Source organism: Gadus chalcogrammus, chromosome 5 (genome assembly GCF_026213295.1).
Source record: "Gadus chalcogrammus isolate NIFS_2021 chromosome 5, NIFS_Gcha_1.0, whole genome shotgun sequence".
In the NCBI taxonomy this organism is placed as follows: domain Eukaryota; kingdom Metazoa; phylum Chordata; class Actinopteri; order Gadiformes; family Gadidae; genus Gadus; species Gadus chalcogrammus.
Window position 1 is genome coordinate 21,582,887 of NC_079416.1, and position 16,991 is coordinate 21,599,877.

At 47.9% G+C, this 16,991-nt stretch overlaps 1 protein-coding gene across 6 annotated transcripts in view; it reads left to right on the plus strand.

Moving 5' to 3' along the window:
* The window catches only part of syne2b (spectrin repeat containing, nuclear envelope 2b), a 126,571-nt gene that overhangs the window by 58,990 nt on the left and 50,590 nt on the right, over positions 1–16,991 (plus strand). For 5 of the 6 annotated variants that reach the window (XM_056590204.1, XM_056590199.1, XM_056590200.1 and 2 more), the window contains 23 exons: positions 355–777; positions 2,031–2,231; positions 5,113–5,358; positions 5,753–5,857; positions 6,661–6,776; positions 8,013–8,139; positions 8,423–8,545; positions 8,932–9,090; positions 9,461–9,655; positions 10,096–10,200; positions 10,432–10,521; positions 11,153–11,353; positions 11,710–11,883; positions 12,022–12,153; positions 12,450–12,643; positions 12,906–13,050; positions 13,492–13,752; positions 14,120–14,242; positions 14,672–14,851; positions 15,193–15,348; positions 15,632–15,757; positions 16,144–16,314; positions 16,460–16,593. In XM_056590204.1, coding sequence (XP_056446179.1) covers positions 355–777; positions 2,031–2,231; positions 5,113–5,358; positions 5,753–5,857; positions 6,661–6,776; positions 8,013–8,139; positions 8,423–8,545; positions 8,932–9,090; positions 9,461–9,655; positions 10,096–10,200; positions 10,432–10,521; positions 11,153–11,353; positions 11,710–11,883; positions 12,022–12,153; positions 12,450–12,643; positions 12,906–13,050; positions 13,492–13,752; positions 14,120–14,242; positions 14,672–14,851; positions 15,193–15,348; positions 15,632–15,757; positions 16,144–16,314; positions 16,460–16,593 — 3,887 coding nt within the window. The remainder of the gene's footprint in view (positions 1–354; positions 778–2,030; positions 2,232–5,112; positions 5,359–5,752; positions 5,858–6,660; positions 6,777–8,012; positions 8,140–8,422; positions 8,546–8,931; positions 9,091–9,460; positions 9,656–10,095; positions 10,201–10,431; positions 10,522–11,152; positions 11,354–11,709; positions 11,884–12,021; positions 12,154–12,449; positions 12,644–12,905; positions 13,051–13,491; positions 13,753–14,119; positions 14,243–14,671; positions 14,852–15,192; positions 15,349–15,631; positions 15,758–16,143; positions 16,315–16,459; positions 16,594–16,991) is intronic. The other variant, XM_056590203.1, reaches the window with a different exon arrangement.

Sequence of the window (16,991 nt, forward strand, 5' to 3'; positions counted from 1 at the left end):
ACATTACTAGTACAGATTACTAGTACTGTACACATTACTGGCACACATTACTAGTACACATTACTAGTACAGATTACTAGTACTGTACACATTACTAGCACACATTACTAGTACACATTACTAGTACACATAACTAGTACGGTACACATTACTAGTGCACATTACTAGTACACATTACTAGTACTGTACACATTACTAGTGCACATTACTAGTCCACATTCCCAGTACACATGACTGCCGTAGACAGCAAGCTCTTCCTAGACTTGTGTGCGTTTGATTTGCACCCCTCCCAGTGAGCGCCCGGACGTAATAAACCCTCCCAGTGACCCCTCCTCGTCTGTCTCTCTGTGTCAGGAGCGCTTGGTGGGACACGGGGGGCCCGAGAGACTGGAGACACACACACCTGACACACACACAACACAGACGCCACACACACACGACACACAAACACCACAATCACCTGAAGGACACACAACACACACACTTGATGGACAAACAATACACACACCTGACAGACACACCAGACGGACACCACACACATCTGACGGACACACAGCACACACACCTGTCGGACACACACCACACACACCTGACAGACGCACAACACACACACCTGGCACAGGAACAATTGATCCACACATACCTGACACACACTCTCAAGACAGGGGCACACGCACGGAGGAGGCGGCAACGGAACCCGCTCCGGTCCGACGTCCAGACCGGGTCGCCTCCCAAGACCCCCCCCAGAAGGACAAGGGCGGCCTGCATGCTGCCCTGGTGAGCATTCTGAGCAGGGTCTGGTCCCCTGGTGTAGACCCCCGGGTCCAGCCCTCCTCTGGTCCAAACCCACACTGGTCCCTGGTCCCTGTCCACATACTCTGGTCATGGGCGGTCGACCTCCAGTCAAAAAGGTTCTGGGTTCGATTCCATGTGTCCAAACTCTACCTGTAGGCCACCCAGAGCAAAATGCACCCTAACCCCTACCTGCTCCTCGATAAGTAGTACTATATAATAAGTATATAATATATAACAAGTAAGTCGCTTTGGATAAAAGCGTTTCCTAAATGACTAAGGAGTGATACACATACATAATAGATTTATATGAGTGAAAGGCCTTAATAGGTTGTGGTGGGGAAACCAAACCATCATTCTTTTAGCCAAGCATTTAAGGAGCCTAGCAGGTAGGGCACAGTAGTTCACTTGCGGACAGGTAAAGGTGAGTCCGTGCCCCGCCCCACCTCTGACCTACGGGTGTGATGGCTTAGCTGATCTAGAGGGGTAGCGTTACTGTGTTGACCTAAGGTGTTCAACTCCTGGTACACACACACTCACTAGGAGGCCAGAGAGACAGACAGACAGACAGGTAAATGGACAGACAGACAGGTAGATGGACAGACAGGTATAGATAGGTACATGGACATACAGGTAGATAGACAGACCTACAGACAGGTATATGGACATACAGGTAGATACAGAGAGACAGTAAAGTAAATAATGAGGGACTCCAGTAGTAGGAGTCATATGATCTAGCTCCGCCTCTGCAACCTGAGGACTCTAACTATTTTCCTCTCTCTCCCTCCCCCTCTCCCTCTCTTTCTCTCACACTGAGTCGCTGCTGTACCAGGAAGTGGTTTGCATGACATGTGGGTGGAGCGAGGTATCAAAACAAAACAAATGGCAGACGTGGGGAACGAGACTGAGAGGAGGAAGGGCGGAGGGAGAGAGAGAGAGAGAGAGAGAGAGAAAGAGATATTGGAGAAATAGTTGAGAGGACGCAGAGAGGAAACCAGCGTGTTAACTCAAGGAATTTGAGAGTGTGAGTTTGTGTGTATCTGGTTACGCAGTGTGTGTGTGTGTGTGTGTGTGTGTGTGTGTGTGTGTCTGCGTGTGTGAGTGTGTGTGTCTGTGTGTGGGTGTGTGTGCAAGTCTTCATTAGTAGGTCAAGAGGGCTGAGAGCAGACAACTGACTCCTCACAACTCCTCCGGGACTCAGGTGTGTGTGTGTGTGTGTGTGTGTGTGTGTGTCCCAGGGCCCTGTGGCAGGGTCCGGGCCAGGCCCCAGCAGCCCGGCGTGGATCCATGCGGTGGGAGAGAGGACCAGACAGCTGGAGGACTGGCTCCACGGAGCCCAGCGCAGCCTTGGACCCCTGCACAGCGTCGCCGCGGAAACCCACACAGGCACCTCAATCGCCATGGAGACTAACGTGAAGCAGCAGCTGCTCACCTGTCAGGTAAGCGGCACACACACCCGCACACGCTATGTATGCACAACACACATGCTTCATATGCAAACACAAACACACCTGGACAGGAAACATACCTGAGTAGGTAATATACCTGGACAGGTGACACACCTGAGTAGGAACTATACCTGGACAGGTAACACACCTGAGTAGGAACTATACCTAGACAGGTACCTGAGTAGGTAGTATACCTGGACAGGTAACACACCTGAGTAGGAGCTATACCTGGACAGGTAACACACCTGAGTAGGTAGCATACCTATACACATGTACGTGAGAGACTGAAGTGCAGTGATTGGCAGTGAAGTTGCATGCTTTTTAACTACTGCATTTCTAACAGGATATGACCAGGACACTTTCTCTATTGTTGAACCATTGGGCAGCCAGCCAATACATGGCAGTGCCAAAAATTGGGCAGCCACAAGTAGTCAGTGCCAACAAATGGGAAGCCAGCAGTAGTCTGCCAACCAATGGGCAGCCAGAAGCCTTCAGTGACAACCACTGGGGGGCCAGCAGTCGTCAGTGCCAACAAATGGGCAGCATGAAGAAGGTTAGGCTTCCTAGCCTTTACTCTCAGGGCGGGGCCACTGAGGTGTTGGCTGAAAGAGAAAGCATTAGGTTGACGGATAAGTTTATGATCTTGATGATAACATTTAAGATGTTCTTATCACATGCTTTCCAGCTCTCAGGTGTCCGACTGTTTTACTAGCTGCAAGTAACTTATGGAGTTAGAATCATGCCAAAACCCTGCACACACGCAAAACGTGTTTTGCTCAAGGAAACCGTACGGAATCCGTGCGGTTTGGCCGGAACAACGCCACCCGCTGTTGTGTAGTGTGAATCCCAGGACATTTGTTTGTCACGTGACTTTGGCACTAATTTTCCGCCTTGCTGATCCACGCGCAAATGCCTTCCAAATCACACGCAGCTTTCAGTGTTCCGTACTTTTAGAATTGTTTTGTGTCCTTGAAGAATTTTTTTTGTACTTGAAAGATTTTAGTTTGTACTTGAAATATTTTAGTTTGGACTATGTGTAAAACATACTGCATTTGTTTTTGAAGCAAAATGCATTAGTTTGTGAATGATGTTTTGTATTTGCAAACCACACTGAGCGTGTGTGTGAATCATTGTGCGTGAGTAAAACACGTTTTGTGTGTGCGTGAATCGTTGTGCGTGAGCAAAACACGTTTTGCGTGTGTGCGGGGTTTTGGCATGATTCTAACTCCATAGTAACTGCCATTAAATAACGATACATGCCGTCACACCCAGGCTGTCTGCTTCTATTCTGCAAACAAATGATGTTCCTTTGAGCACGTATTGATTTTCGAGGCGTGTCTTTCACATTTCACGGGCGGAGGTTGTGGTCTGTCTCAGCTGTCATTAAGGACATGAGACCATTCACTTTTCTTTCAAATAGCTATTGTTTTAATAAGAAATATATGAGTAAAAAGCTTTCTTTTAGAAACCTAGGTAGGTCGAGCATAGGCTACTTGGCTGCTAGCATTAGCAAAATGAGCATGCTAGTGGTTAGCGGACAATGGGCGGATTGTTAATCTCATCACAAGTAAAAAGGGGGTTTCCATATTTTCTGTCTGGTATTAGTCAGGCTTTCTTAAGCCAGCGTCCATTCATACAGCTGACCTGGAAACCTGATTCCAGGACCCATTAAAGTTTTAGGACACAGCTGAGCTCCTGTAGCACGCAAGAGATGAATGAGTTTACTCTCTGCCGAGAGAGGCCTCTCAAGTTTTAGGAGGGTTTATAAAGGGGTAGTTCCCTGTATACAGACATGTGAATAATCATACTACTATTCACTTTTTAGTCATTTGTTATTCACTTTAATCCAAAGCGATTTAAAATAAATTCAGGTCCATCTCGGTAAGGAGCAGGTAGAGGTTGGCTCTATGATGCCTACAAAATATATTTTCCCTAAAAATACAGGTGTGTTCTTAAAATAAAGTCGTGTTTCGGGTGGTAAAGGTGTGTTTCTGAAGGTTCAGGTGTGTTCCTAACTGTGTTTCTGTTAGAACAGGTGTGTTTCGGTCCGTACAGATGTGTTTCTGACAGTACAGGTGTGTTTCTGACGGTACAGATGTGTTTCTGCCAGTACAGGTGTGTTTCTGACAGTACAGATGTGTTTCTGACAGTACAGGTGTGTTTCTGACCGTACAGGTGTGTTTCTGACAGTACAGGTGTTTTTCTGACGGTACGGATGTGTTTCTGACAGTACAGGTGTGTTTCTGGACGTACAGGTGTGTTTCTGGCAGTACAGGTGTGTTTCTGACAGTACATGTGTGTTTTTGACAGCACAGGTGTGTTTCTGATGGTACAGATGTGTTTCTGACAGTACAGGTGTGTTTCTGGCAGTACAGGTGTGTTTCTGACAGTACATGTGTGTTTTTGACAGCACAGGTGTGTTTCTGATGGTACAGATGTGTTTCTGACAGTACAGGTGTGTTTCTGGCAGTACAGGTGTGTTTCTGACAGTACATGTGTGTTTTTGACAGCACAGGTGTGTTTCTGATGGTACAGATGTGTTTCTGACAGTACAGGTGTGTTTCTGGCAGTACAGGAGTGTTTCTGACAGTACATGTGTGTTTTTGACAGTACAGATGTGTTTCTGACAGTACAGATGTGTTTCTGACAGTACAGATGTGTTTCTGACAGTACAGATGTGTTTCTGACAGTACAGATGTGTTTCTGAAGGTACAGGTGTATTTCTGACAGTACAGGTGTGTTTCTGAAGGTACAGGGGTATTTCTGACAGTACAGGTGTTTTTCTGAAGGTACAGGTGTGTTTCTGAAGATACAGGTGTGTTTCTGAGAGAGCAGGTGTGTTCCTAACAGTAAAGGTGTGTTTGCTTAACAGGAGATGTTGCAGGAGATAGAACAGAAGGTGACCAGCATGTCGGATTCTAGCTCGGGACCCCAGAACCTGAACCTGCAACAGGACCAGGGAGTCCAGGGGGGTCTGGTCTCTGCAGGTTCTGACCAGGAGTCAGCTGAGCTGCTGGCCTCAAAACTGGGGCTTCTCAAGACCAACCTAGTGTCCTTCCAGCACCTCCTGGAGGAACGCCATGGGGAGGAGAGGATGACCCCTGCTCTCCAAGACCCGGTAAACTACTCTCCTAACTATATAGTGCACTATACAGGCTCTATTGGCATTGCTAAAGTAAACTACGATAGCATAGTCTGTACGAGACCCGGTAATACACTACTAACTATATAATGTACTATAGCAGAGCCTATATTACTCTATATGGAATAAGAAATGCTTCAAATTCCACTCCATTGGTTCCTATGATCCAGGGTGCTTCTAGTGAACCCTCAGCTAGACGAGAAGATATGCAACCACGTTGTGTTCACGTTTGTCAAAATAAGTTTTTAGTTTGGTCCAAATGGGTACTTCAATCGGTTCTATACGGTCGTTCTTCTGACTAAATGTGGCTCACTGTAGGTCTTGATGCGCTCATCACTTAAGAATACCCTTTCCCTCCACCTTTCCCCAGGGAGGGCGTGGGCTGGCCAGGATGCAGCGCAGTGCCAGCGTTCAGGAGATGTTCTCCTCTCCGAAGAACAAGCTGCTGCGTCAGAGCAGCGTTCAGCAGCAGAAGGTACGCTTCTGACAGGGGAAACATGACTTTTGTTTCAGGGAAATAACGCAATACCTGGCAGGCCGTCCATCTCGTGTTTTATCAACGAGCACCTTCTTGATCTGGAGGGGAATTGATTGGTTTGGGTATTTTTCGACTTGTGTTTTGTTCTGTTTTATAAGGAATGTTCTGCACTTCTAAAATAGACTTGCATCTTCTGCATCTTTTTAAAATGAATTATTTTACTTCCCCATCATTTAAATAGAAAGTGAAGCGACACGCTTGATACACATTTACCACAAACAGGATATGGGTTGTATGTTATCGGGTGAAAGCGTAGACACTCGGCAGCTGGCCTTCATTTAACATCTGAAAGAACGACCTGAGGAGCTTCCTGTGTTACACCGATCAATGCTGAACCCTGTCCCAACCGAAATTCAGCTCACAGAGAGTTCACTCCAGGTATAGGTCACAGAGAGTTCACAAAGAGTTCACATAGAGTTCACAGAGTCCAGATAGAGTCCAGAAAGAGTTCACACAGAGCTCACATAGAGTTCATATAGAGTCCAAATAAAGTTCACATAGAGTTCCCACACAGTTGAGATGGAGTTCACATAGAAGTCAAGGAGAGTGCACAATGAGTTAATATAGGGTTCAACACATTCAGTCCAGAAAGAGTTCAAATAGAGTGCACAGAGTCCAGAAAGAGTTCACATAGAGCTCACATACAGACCAGATGGAGTTCACATCGAGTTCACATAGAGGAATTCAGGGACTGCGTGAGTGTGTTGATGGGTGTGTTTTTGTGGGGGCGGTTCTTCCAGGAGCTGGAACAGGAGCTGAGTGAGCAGAGGGGACTGACCCGAGCCATCGCTAGGCAACACAGCAGAGGACGCCTCCACGGCCAGGACCCAGAAGAACCCAGCTTGCCGTCGTCACGGTAACGGGAGATGCTGCTCTTGTGTGATGTTAATCTGACAATGTCGGTCCGGGTGATCGTCATAACCGTCTCCCGGCTTCAATAACACATTCATCACAACTATAATTTGTCAACACTAGCAACATAGCACTTTGGTCTTTGTGATGAGACATTTTGTAAAATACCTGGATTACAATGCACTATTATGTTATGTTGTCCACAAACTACATACTGACGGATAGGGCTGCACGATTATTGCCAAAATGATTATCACGATTAGTTTGATCAATATTGATATCACGATTATTTACCACGATTATTAATTGAAAAAGAACTTTCGAATTTCTACCACCCCCTAGTGGTAGAAGCCAGACACTGTGCTCAGCGGCAAATTGCCGCCAGGCCACGCCCCCCCACTCCCCCTTTTCACGCTTCGTGCCGGACTCACGCAGTCGCAGACAGGTGTACAGGGAGCGCTTGGTTTGCTTTGCAGCAGAGGTAGAGCGTATACTGCATGGGCGGGGCTCGTTTCTTTTTTCGTTTTCTTTTTTTTGCGGATGCATTATTTAAAAAAAATATCGCGAAAATATCGCAAGAACACTACGTGTCATCGTGGGACGCCAATATCGTCATTGCGATAAAAATTCGATATATTGTGCAGCCCTAGTGACGGACATTGATCCCTTAGTATTGGGAGCAGTTGAGGAGAGTGGAGCTCCACACACAACATTAGACTCTAATGGGCGGGTCGGCTTAGCTGAGGATGTAGAGCAGTTGTCTTGTAACCGAAAGGTTGCTAGTTCGATCCCCAGCTCCTCCTAGCTGAGTGTTGATGTGTCCCTGAGCAAGACACTTAACCCTAACTGCTCCTAACTGCTCCTTGCATGGTTGACTCTGCCGTCGGTGTGTCATTGTGTCTATTGACTGAAGTCGCTTTGGATAAAAGCGTCTGCTGAATGCCCTAAATGTAAATGTAAAGGAAACGATAACAATGAAGTTTATTACCCTAGATATTACCTAAAGATCAGCTTTACAATCAGCATTTGGTTTGTTGTATGTACTCTCCGCTCAACCCTTGCGTACCCATTCTTAGTGTGGGACTACATGGCTTAGGGCTCGGGACGGGAGAAAGGGAGAGAAGAGAAGGAGAAAACAAAAGAGAGAAAGGAATGAAGATTGATAGAGAGAGAAAGAAAGTGAGAAAGAAAAAAAAGGCGATCAAAAGAATAGATGGACTGTGCTTCCTACCTCCTGTAGGAGAACCTCCGTCCAGTCTGCCGTAGTCGGGATGGAGGAGGAGGAGGAGGTGGGGAGGAGGAGCTGGGACCTCCTCCAGACTCAACTCCTGGCGCTGGAGGAGGAGGTGTTCCGACGCCCTGAGGAGGTACATAGCCTCCTCATTCTCTCCTACATATCCTGTTCTCCTCCCTCTGCTCCCTCTGTTCATCACCCCCTGGTTCATCACCCCCTCAGGAGCACTCTCTCCCTCTCTCTCTCTCTCTCTCTCTCTCTCTCCCTCTCTCTCTCTCTCTCTCTCTCTCTCTCTCTCTCTCTCTCTCTTGCTCTTTCTCTCTCTTCACTACGGACCTTCTGTCTCTATCTGTCTGTCTGTCCGTCTGTCTGTCCCTCTGACTCTCTCTGACGGTCCTTCTCCTCCTGTCCACCAGGGGGCAGACTCCTCCCTCAGGGTGGTGGCAGGAGGCGGTGTGAGGGCCCCCCAGTTGCTAAAGGACCTCCAGGACCTCTCAGCCCGTCTTCAAGCCCTGGGCGCCTCCGCTGCTGTGAGACAGGTAGTCAGACAGACAGGTAGTCAGATAGACAGGTAGTCAGACAGACAGGTAGTCAGACAGACAGGTAGTCCGACGGACAGGTAGTCAGGAATACTAGTCAGACAGACAGGTAATCAGACAGACAGGTAGTAAGACAGATAAGTAGTGAGAAAGACATATGAAGAATTAATCATCAAACTTATTTTATACAATCTTTCTCTTGGCATGTTGCACCCAAAGGGCTTTATAAATAAAGCAAATAAAAAATGCTTAACAAGGGAAACAACAAAAAAACAAAAATGGTCAAAAACGAAATCTAAGAATCACAGATACCTTTGAGACGTATATAACATTACCGACTTACTTGATTTAAAATCCTTATTTCGGCTGATGTGGTGTAATTCCAGGGAGATCCTGCAGGCGGCGCCAACCAGCAGCTGGTGGAGGGTGCGTGTGATGCGCTGTACGGGGCGTCCCTGTCGCTGTCCAGCGTCAACACCCTGCTGAGTTCACCGCCGGTGATGACACGTACAGAGGGGGCGGAGCTACAGCTGGGGCAGCTACAGGTGACCCGCCTCTTCTAGCTCTGGGCCCTTTAGTTCACTTCATCCATTGCAATTCATTAGTCACTTTAGTTACTGGTATTCTAAACCTGCTTATTTCACAAATGAAGCAATGGCCATTCATTCGTTAGCCACATTTAGCTTCTGTATCTTTATATTAAATATGTTTGATAGATCTCTTGGGATAAGGTTGATGGCTAAAGTGTCTCTATTGGAATTCATCCTCTCCAACGTGGTCAACCTAATGAGCTGCCCTAATTGACGATTGTTAATTAGCCTGACTAATTAGCACAACACATAGGATACATGACAAATGAGTGAGAGGACCAGGGGGAACTTCCAGCTCACTGACCCGGACCTCTCCCTCGCCCAGAACCTGTCAGCTGAGCTGGGCTCTCTGAGCGGGGAGCTGACCTCTCTGGGGTCCGAGCTCACGGGGGTCCTGGGCTCAGCGTCCGGACAGCGGTGCCTAGACCTCCTGATCAGGGTCCTGCCCGCGGTCCAGACCAGACTGAGAGACCGACGGAACCATCTAGAACTCCTCCAGCAGAAGAGCTCACAGCTTCAGGTTCACCTCACCACTACAAACTCTCGCTCTCTCGCTTTATTTATCTCTCTCTTTTTTTTCTTTCTTTCTTTCTTTCTTTCTTTCTTTCTTTCTTTCTTTCTTTCTTTCTTTCTTTCTTTCTTTCTTTCTTTCTTTCTTTCTTTCTTTCTTTCTCTCTTTTTTTCTTTTTTTCTTTCTTTCTTTCTTTCTTTCTTTCTTTCTTTCTTTCTTTCTTTCTTTCTTTCTTTCTTTCTTTCTTTCTTTCTTTCTTTCTTTCTTTCTTTCTTTCTTTCTTTCTTTCTTTAAATAATCAATTGTATCAATCCTATTAATCTTATTAATTAAAATGATGTGATCATACTTTTTATTCTGTTTAACTTTTAACAATTTATACCCTTTTAATTTTGAATTGAATGAGTTGTTTTCATGAAAGAACTAACTGACCCTCTTCAACCTATCAGAGGAGACTGAAAGAGTTGCAGGCAGAACTTGATTCTAACTGGTCTGCCGTGCACCAATTAACCACCGATCCTATCGAGGGACAGGAGCTAACCCGACGCCTCCAGGTACTGTTAACACACTCACCATCTCTGTGTTCCCACACTGCTGTAATTAACCATCAATTAACAATAATGTTGCTAATAAAGAGGTTTCAACGTGTGTGTGTGTGTGTGTGTGTGTGTGTGTGTGTGTGTGTGTGTGTGTGTGTGTGTGTGTGTGTGTGTGTGTGTGTGTGTGTGTGTGTGTGTGTGTGTGTGTGTGTGCGTGCGTGCGTGCGTGTGTGTGTGTGTCTACAGGATCAAGCCTGTGAGGTTGACGTTCTCCTGGAGGAAGTGAAGTCATCGTCGCTTCCTGTCTGCCTGTCCCAGCAGGCCACTGCGCTCCAGGTAGTCCAGAGAACGACCACACGGTCACCCCAACAGAACCAGATCAGAACCAGATCAGAACCAGATCGGAACCAGATCAAAGCCAGATCAGAGATAGATCGGAACCAGATCAGAGCCAGATCAGAGCAAGAGCAGAGCCAGATCGGGACCAGATCGGAACCAGATCTCACTGTTTTATGTGTATAATCTCTTGCATGATCTGTCAGACAAGAATGTAGAAAACACTGGGAGCCTGAGAACCGGAACACAGGCACAACCTCCTTGTTTTAGGGTCAGGGTCAGGAATTAAACACACAGGAGGTCTGTCACTTTCTCCCCAGCACAATATGTGGTTTATTTAGGCCACTTACTTTATGAATGTATTAATTTATGTACTTATGTGGTATCTAACGCAAATTGGTGTATGTACTTTTTTTATCAAGATTACTTCTTATATATATATATATATATATATATATATATATATATATATCGTATTTGAATTTAAAATAGTGATGTAATTAACAATTATCAATAAATCAATCAATACTCTATCATTTATTGAACTGATGCAACTTTAATTGCATGCTGGTTAGCGTTTTGCCATCAGCGATCTTTATTGGGTTAGCTTAATCCCCCCTCCTGCTCCCAGGGTGCGCTTGATGTGGCCCAGGCAGGGGTGAGCTCCAGAAGGGAGGAGCTACAGGTGGGAGCCGATCTCCAGCGGCACTACGAGAGACTGGTGCTGGGTCTGGAGGAGCTGGTGACACTGGGGTCCCAACGCCTCTCTATGCTGCCAAGCGCGGAGCTCCACACCAGGGACAGGCTGGAGGGCCTGCTGAGCTCCCATACGGTGGGTGGAGTGGTTCCCAATCTCTGGGTCGGGGCCCCTCTTGGGGTTACCTGATTTGCATATGGGGTCGCCCAGGGGAGATTGAAGGATTTATCAGCGATACATATCATGATACGAAATCTAAAAGGTCTGAAAGGCCCAGTGAGGTATGATGTATAAATGGACTCCAGCTGACTAGTTGGTGCAGTCCACTGCGTAGGCTGGTAGGCTGATCCATCCCTCATACATCTGGGTGGACACGTCCACTTGTGATGTCACTAATGGGTCGATTTTGAAATAGCTTGAAGACAGTGAGCTAGGGATAAAATAGTAGTCCCTTTGAAAATTGGAGCTGATGTTCTCACTGTCGCTCGCAGAAGTTCTTCCAATCCCTGGACAGACACGTGGGAAGCCTGCAGTACCTGTCTGGGCGGGTCCAGGACGGCGCCCCCGGCAGGCGGGCTGAGGAAGTGCAGGTGCTGCAGGATAAAGTCTCTCAGCTGAGGCTACAAGCCCTGGAGCACGGCTGCAAGATGGAGGACACCTTACAGGTAACTGCCACTGAAGCTACGGCTGTAGTTCATGGCTGTAGCAAATTTTGTGCATACAACCAAGTCTTTAAAGAGGTGCTAGTGTTTTGCGATCTGTTAAACTGTGTCGCTGTGATTGGTCCATTCTTTTGTCCTCAGACTTGGGCCCTGTGGGAGCAGGACAGCTCCTGGCTGGACGGCCTCTTATCAGACACAGAGACTTCAGCTCCCAAGATGCACCTGGCTCAGGACTCTGAGGAAGAGCTGTCTAACAGAGTACATTTGTACCAGGTCATTTATCTTCATACTCGCATTCCTGCATCAACTTTATTTAAAATTAAACTTTATTCATGCAGCGCGTTTCACTTTGAATTGCTGCGTTTACACAGCAATTAAAACTGCATAACAAAGAGAACAATTCAACCAGAACAATTAATTACTTTAACTAAGAAATCGGATTCACAGAGAATCAAACAACGAAAATGACACAGTAAGGGACTGGAAGAGAGTCACCTATGTCTACCTGTGGGTGTCTCTGTGTATTTTTGTGTGCTCTATTAATGAAGGTGTGTTGTGGCTCTGCGCAGAAACTGAGTGGCGCGCTGGAGGACAGCAGGCCGAGGCTGGGGCAGCTGTCGGAGGCGGGGCTTTGGCTGCAGGGGGCGGGCTGTAGGGAGGTGGGCGTGGCCACCAAGAAGCAAGAGGCTCGCTGGAACCGCCTTCATAAGAGGCTGGACCGCGACAGGAAGCTCACCGAACGCAACAGGAAGCTACTCAACAGGTGGGGGAAGGCATGAAAATTCTAGATAATAAATATTCACTCAGGGAATACAAGTTTATTTACAAAGCAAGGTTCAAACAAACAGGCCATTCATATTGTTTTACAAAGCAGCAACGACATTTTAAAGATATTTGAAGGGCAATCAATAACAAACAATGCATGACAACTATTTAAAAGAGAACTTTAAATAAAAATATATGTGTGTTAAGATAAATCTTAAGTATGATCATCTTTTGAGGAAATGTCCACTGTGTGAAACCAGGTTCACCCTCCAATCGGCTTCGCTGATTGAATGGATGGGCGGGGCCAGGGAGCTGATTGACAGGTGGAGACACTCCGTTGACCCTACCAATCAGGATCAGCCAAGTCTTCGGCAGAGCTGGGATGACATCATGCTTCAGTTCATGGTACGAAACATTGATGATGACAAAGAAGCTAAAACGTATGTAGATTATGATGACCTTACCAGGAGGCCTATGACTGCAAGCTTATGCTAACTGGCTTATGCTAACTGGCTAATTCTAATGTTGGCCAACAAGTTACAATTTATATCATGACTGACTGATGATAGCTGAGCAGGATGCCAGCCGCCTAATTGAAACTGGCTAATGCTAATATGCTAACATTGCCAACAAGAAAACATTTATACCATGACTGAAGATAGATGAGCAGGATAAGGACGGCAGCCGCCTAATGCTAACAGTCTAATGCTAACAGTCTAATGCTAACAGGCTAATGCTAACAGGCTAATGCTAACAGGCTAATGCTAACAGGCTAATGCTAACAGGCTAATACTAACAGGCTAATGCTAACTGGCTAATGCTAACAGGCTATTGCCCACATTGCAGGAGTTCTCCAAGGAGCTGGCGGCCCGGTCTGAGCTGAGGGCGTCAGTGGTGAGTGCCGGGACCCTGTTGTCAACCGCCCACCAGGGAGAGAGCGAGTGGGCGAGAGACACAGAGGGAGACCAGGAGGGGGATGAGCTGCCCCCTGCAGCCCAGCCTGCTGGTGCCGATCCTGGGTACGTCTCCAGCCGGCTGAGGCAGGTAGATCTGGTCTGGAACCACCTGCAGACAGAGGTTCAGGAGATCCAACACAAACTACATCAGGTGAGGAAGCTTGTACCAAATACCTTCCAACTTATACTGTTTAAAATACAATGTTATAACATCTGCTCCTCTATCCTGTGCTCTCTGCTCTCCTCTCCTCCCCTCTCTCCTCTCCTCTCCTCCCCTCTCTCCTCTAATCTCCACCAATCTCCTCTCTCCTCTTCTCTCCTCTCCTCCCCTCCTTCCCTCTCCTCTCTTCTCCTCTTATTCCCTTTCCTCCCTTCTTCCTTCTTTCTCCTATCCTCTCCTTTCTCTCCCCCTCGCCTCTCCTCTCCTCTCTCCTCTCCTCCCTCCACTCCTCTCCTCTCTCTCCTCCCCTGCTCTCTCTCCTCTCCTCTCCTCTCCTCTCCTCTCCTCTTCTCCTCAGCGGTGGTTGGAGTGTCGCGGCCACCAGGGGGCGATGGGGGAGCTAAAGCTGTGGATCAGCAGGACTGAAGCCCAGCTGGAGAACCAGGGAGATGACCTCAACCAGTGCCTGCGTTTCTACAAGGTAACTCCTCCGGACCACAACCAGAACAGGCCCGTTGGGCTTGACAACGTACACATCGTACCTCATTCTGTGAGCCAGAGAGACGAACGATGATGTAATTTGATTGCGAATTTGAAATGGATTAGTGGGTAGGCAACGGACCCAAGTGGTCTAGTGTCGAGTAGTGGGTAGGCATCGCTAGCATGCCAACGGACTCAACACTATGTTGATTAGTGCTAACTGACTCTTCACTCATAGTTTACTGTTGGGAACAACAGATGCAACTTGTAGTCTAAAGGATTTGAGTCCTGGAAATGGGGTCACATGCCTAAATGGTTGGGCAGTTGGGAACCATGTATTAGGTCTTAGCGCTTCCACCCGAATCAATATATGCACACGATCTATTAGTAATTGAAATTAATTGTAATTCATGACCTGTTTGTGTCTCAGGAGCGCCAGAGAGAGATGTGTTTCCACCAGGCTACTCTTGACTTCACCCACCAGCCGGTGGTCCAGGGCTGCAGTACTCTGGACGGCCAGGGGGGGCGCTGTGGGGACGGAGAGCTGGCAGAGCAGCAGGGACTTCTCCACCACCGCTGGCTCAGTCTGCAGTGGAACCTCCACCAGCAGGTCAGAACACTCCCTGAAGGAACTCCTGCTTCACTCTTTAAGAAGGAAATAACAGTCTGCTTCTTTACCTGTCTGTCTGTCTGTCTGTCTGTCTGTCTGTCTGTCTGTCTGTCTGTCTGTCTGTCTGTCTGTCTGTCTGTCTGTCTGTCTGTCTGTCTGTCTGTCTGTCTGTCTGTCTGTCTGTCTGTCTGTCTGTCTGTCTGTCTTCCTGAACTTCTGTCTGTCTGTCTGTCTGTCTGTCTGTCTGTCTGTCTGTCTGTCTGTCTGTCTGTCTGTCTGTCTGTCTGTCTGTCTTCCTGAACTTCTGTCTGTCTGTCTGTCTGTCTGTCTGTGTGGTTCAGGTCCAGGACGTGACTGAGGGGTTGAGATCCAAATCCCAGCGACAGGAGAGACTGAACCAGATCACCTCCTGGATCAACGACCAGAAGAGCTGGCTAGACTCCGCCCTCTCTCCCAACAGCCAATCAGAAGTGGAGAAAAGCCTTCGCACTTGTGAGGTAGGCCAGATGTACCCCCTCCCTGCTCATTAAGATACACTCTAAGTCTCTGTTGACTTAATCATCAATAAAACCGGTCCTACTTCTCCCAGCGGGGACGTTCATCGAAAACAGAAAATTAGTTCTGTTTTTTTCTACAATCTACAGAACTACAAAAGTCCTCCTCAAACCCAACACTAAAGTCCTAAATACCGGGAGGGCTTTTACTTTGAAAACCTGTAGTTCCCCGAGCCGTGATGACAGCCGTGCGTTCTAACCCCCCTGCCTGTGTTCCCCGGACCAGGAGCTGGAGGAGAAGGTCCAGCAGAGGACCTCAGACCTCCAGGCCCTGAGCACCGGAGCCCAGGGCCTGTGGTACTCCTCCGCGGTGGGGCGGGCCGTGGAGTGCTGCTCCGCCCTCTCCCAGCAGGTAGTGGCCCTGTTCACGAGGCACGGAGTGTCTGACAGAAACCGTTTGCCAAGTTTGAGTTCTCGATAGAGAATGATGTTGTCAGCTCACCTCGAAGTTATGGCTTCCTCCTTTGTAGGCGGGATGTTTTTCTTTTCACGTTGCAAGATTGCTTAATCTCTCTGTCTCTCCTCCCTCTCTGTCTGTCTGTCTGTCTGTCTGTCTGTCTGTCTGTCTCTCTGTCTCTCTGTCTCTCTGTCTCTCTGTCTCTCTGTCTCTCTCTCTCTCTCTCTCTCTCTCTCTCTCTCTCTCTCTCTCTCTCTCTCTCTCTCTCTCTCTCTCTCTCTCTCTCTCTCTCTCTCTCTCTCTCTCTCTCTCTCTCTCTCTCTCTCTCTTCCCCCCTCCAGAGGGGGTTGGTTGTCCGGAGTCTGACCAAGGTCCAGCTCCTGTGGGCCCACCTGGAGTCCACCCTCAGACTGGTTACCGCGGAGACCACCAGGACGGCCCAGACGCTGCGTTACCACGGAGACGTGCAGCCGTGCCTCGGAGCACAGCGTGACGTCCAGCAGGCCCTTCAGGTACGGGGCTGGCTACCGTGACAACCTGACTCTGAAGTTCAGCCACTCGGTGATGTCAGGGACGTCAGCCTCACGCTCTGTGTGTGTGTGTGTGTGTGTGTGTGTGTGTGTGTGTGTGTGTGTGTGTGTGTCTGTGTGCGAGCAGCGTGTGAGAGGTGAGGCAGAGGCAGCATCCCAACGGTGGGACGTCCTGGATGGAGACGTCTCCGCCCTGCAGGGACAGCTCCGTCCTGCTGCTGGAGACCTGCTCCGCCAGCGAAGAGACGCCCAGAGAGACAGGTGGACACACACACACACACATGCACACGCGCACACACACACACACATACACACGTTAGACTTAGACTTGTTTTATTGTCATTCAATAAGTGCACCAGTGACATATTAAACGAAAATTCGTTACCTTGGCTCACGGTGGAGTGGACACAGAATATGCAGGGGGAGGGGGGGGTTGCGTAGATGGTTTATTTATTTGCCGTGGGTGTTCAACACTTACCCAGAGAGACGGGTGGACGGACACACACACACACACACACACACACACACACACACACACACACACACACACACACACACACACACACACACACACACACACACAGTGTGAAATAAAATATTTGGTGCAAAATCAAAAGAAGGCTAATTAAATATTAACAATAGCGAGACACTGACGTGCT